Genomic DNA, 1,620 nt, shown 5'->3' with positions numbered 1-1,620 from the left:
TCGATTTATTCACTGAAAGTTTTCAGCCGTTCCACTTGGTAGAAGAAGAGCCGTTCAAAAAATTTGTCAAGGCTTTAAATCCCAACTACGAATTACCCAACAGGTATCTCATTTCTCGCACGCTGCTTCCAGCTTTATATGAAACATGCAGAATTTCTGTACAAAAGTTAATGGCTAAAACACAAAAAGTTTGCTTGACGACAGACTGCTGGACGTCTTGCAACAACGATAGCTACATGGCTGTTACTGCGCACTACATAAATGAAAATTTTAAAATGGTCTCGACACTCCTAGGATGCCCGCAAATGTTGGCAAGTCACACTTCTGAAAATTCGGCCACTGAGCTTAAACAAATTGTAACAAATTGGGGCATCGAAAAAAAAGTAATCCTTACGGTTTCTGACAACGCAGCCAATATAAAATCAGCTGTTGAAAACAATTTGAAATGGAAACATTTGGGATGCTTGGCACATACGCTAAATTTGATAGTCAAAGACGGATTTAAATGTAGCGATGAAATTAATTTAGTCATCACCAAAACCAAAACAATTGTCGGCTTTTTCAAACGAAGTTCAACTGCCAATTTAAAACTAATCGAGTATCAACGAAACCAGGGTACGTCTCAGCCACTTAAGCTTCTGCAAGATACTCCAACACGTTGGAATAGCACGTTTTACATGTTAGAACGCTTTCTGCAGCTTGAAGAGGCTATAAAAACAACAATTGCTTTAAGTAATGCTGATCTACCTTTATTAAGCTTTACTGAGTGGAGTATACTAAAACAGCTTTGCCAAATACTTAAAACATTTGAAATGGTAACAAAAGATTTTAGTGGCGATTCTTATGAAACTGCATCAATTGTGTTAACTCTTGTCAATGGACTAAAAAAAGTAATTGGAAAGCTTAAAACTCTTGAATTATACGATTGTGTTAAATCATTTTTGGAAAAGTTAGATTATAGCTTGCATAGTCGTTTCGCATATATAGAAAGAAGCCAAACATTAGCTGCTAGCACATTTTGCGATCCCCGATTTAAGTTAGTTCCATTTCGTGAGCCTGAAAGGGATTGGGTGAAAAAAAAGCATAATTGCAGCCCTTTCAGAAAAAATTGGACAACAACACGACATAAGCAACATTCAAGAGACTGGCGATAATGCGGATGAGTTTTCTGTGTGGTTTGAGCACGACAAAAAAGCAGCAAACGTTGTGCCACAAGGAACACCTACGTCAAAAGCTATTATAGAGGTGCATAGATATCTGGAAGTAGGGATAATTTCTAGAAAATCAAATCCTCTTCAATGGTGGCGTGAAAACCAATATATGTTTCCAGTTTTGGCAGAGGTCGCTAAAGAAAAACTCAGTGCCCTTTGCACATCTGTTCCGTGTGAGCGCATTTTCTCAAAGGCTGGGTTGATCGTAACAGATAGAAGATCGCGGTTGAGTCCAGCAAAAACGGAGATGCTTCTATTTTTAAATTCAAATTCAAAATACTCATCTATACAATAAATGCTTATATAACTTATATTTACATTTTCAGCAACACAGAAACTTGTCACTTTTTATTTAAAAATGTAATAATATGAAACTAATATACATTTAAAGCTTTACGAATTGCATTTT

The 1,620-nt window shown here is 36.4% G+C and overlaps 1 protein-coding gene across 1 annotated transcript; it reads left to right on the top strand.

The window, feature by feature from the left end:
• Window positions 1-275: 275 nt before the first annotated feature.
• Window positions 276-890, top strand: LOC118755374 (zinc finger BED domain-containing protein 4-like; the record flags this gene model as incomplete). Its single annotated transcript, XM_036490213.1, has 1 exon — window positions 276-890. A coding segment is annotated over exon 1 (615 nt), but the record flags the coding sequence as incomplete, so codon positions are not given.
• Window positions 891-1,620: the final 730 nt, after the last annotated feature.

The sequence above is a fragment of the Rhagoletis pomonella genome, unplaced genomic scaffold (genome assembly GCF_013731165.1).
Source record: "Rhagoletis pomonella isolate Grant_MI unplaced genomic scaffold, Rhpom_1.0 Rhpom_scaffold_06109, whole genome shotgun sequence".
Taxonomy (NCBI): domain Eukaryota; kingdom Metazoa; phylum Arthropoda; class Insecta; order Diptera; family Tephritidae; genus Rhagoletis; species Rhagoletis pomonella.
The sequence above is the reverse complement of the archived record's forward strand: the minus strand, read 5'-3'. Positions and strand labels throughout refer to the sequence as shown.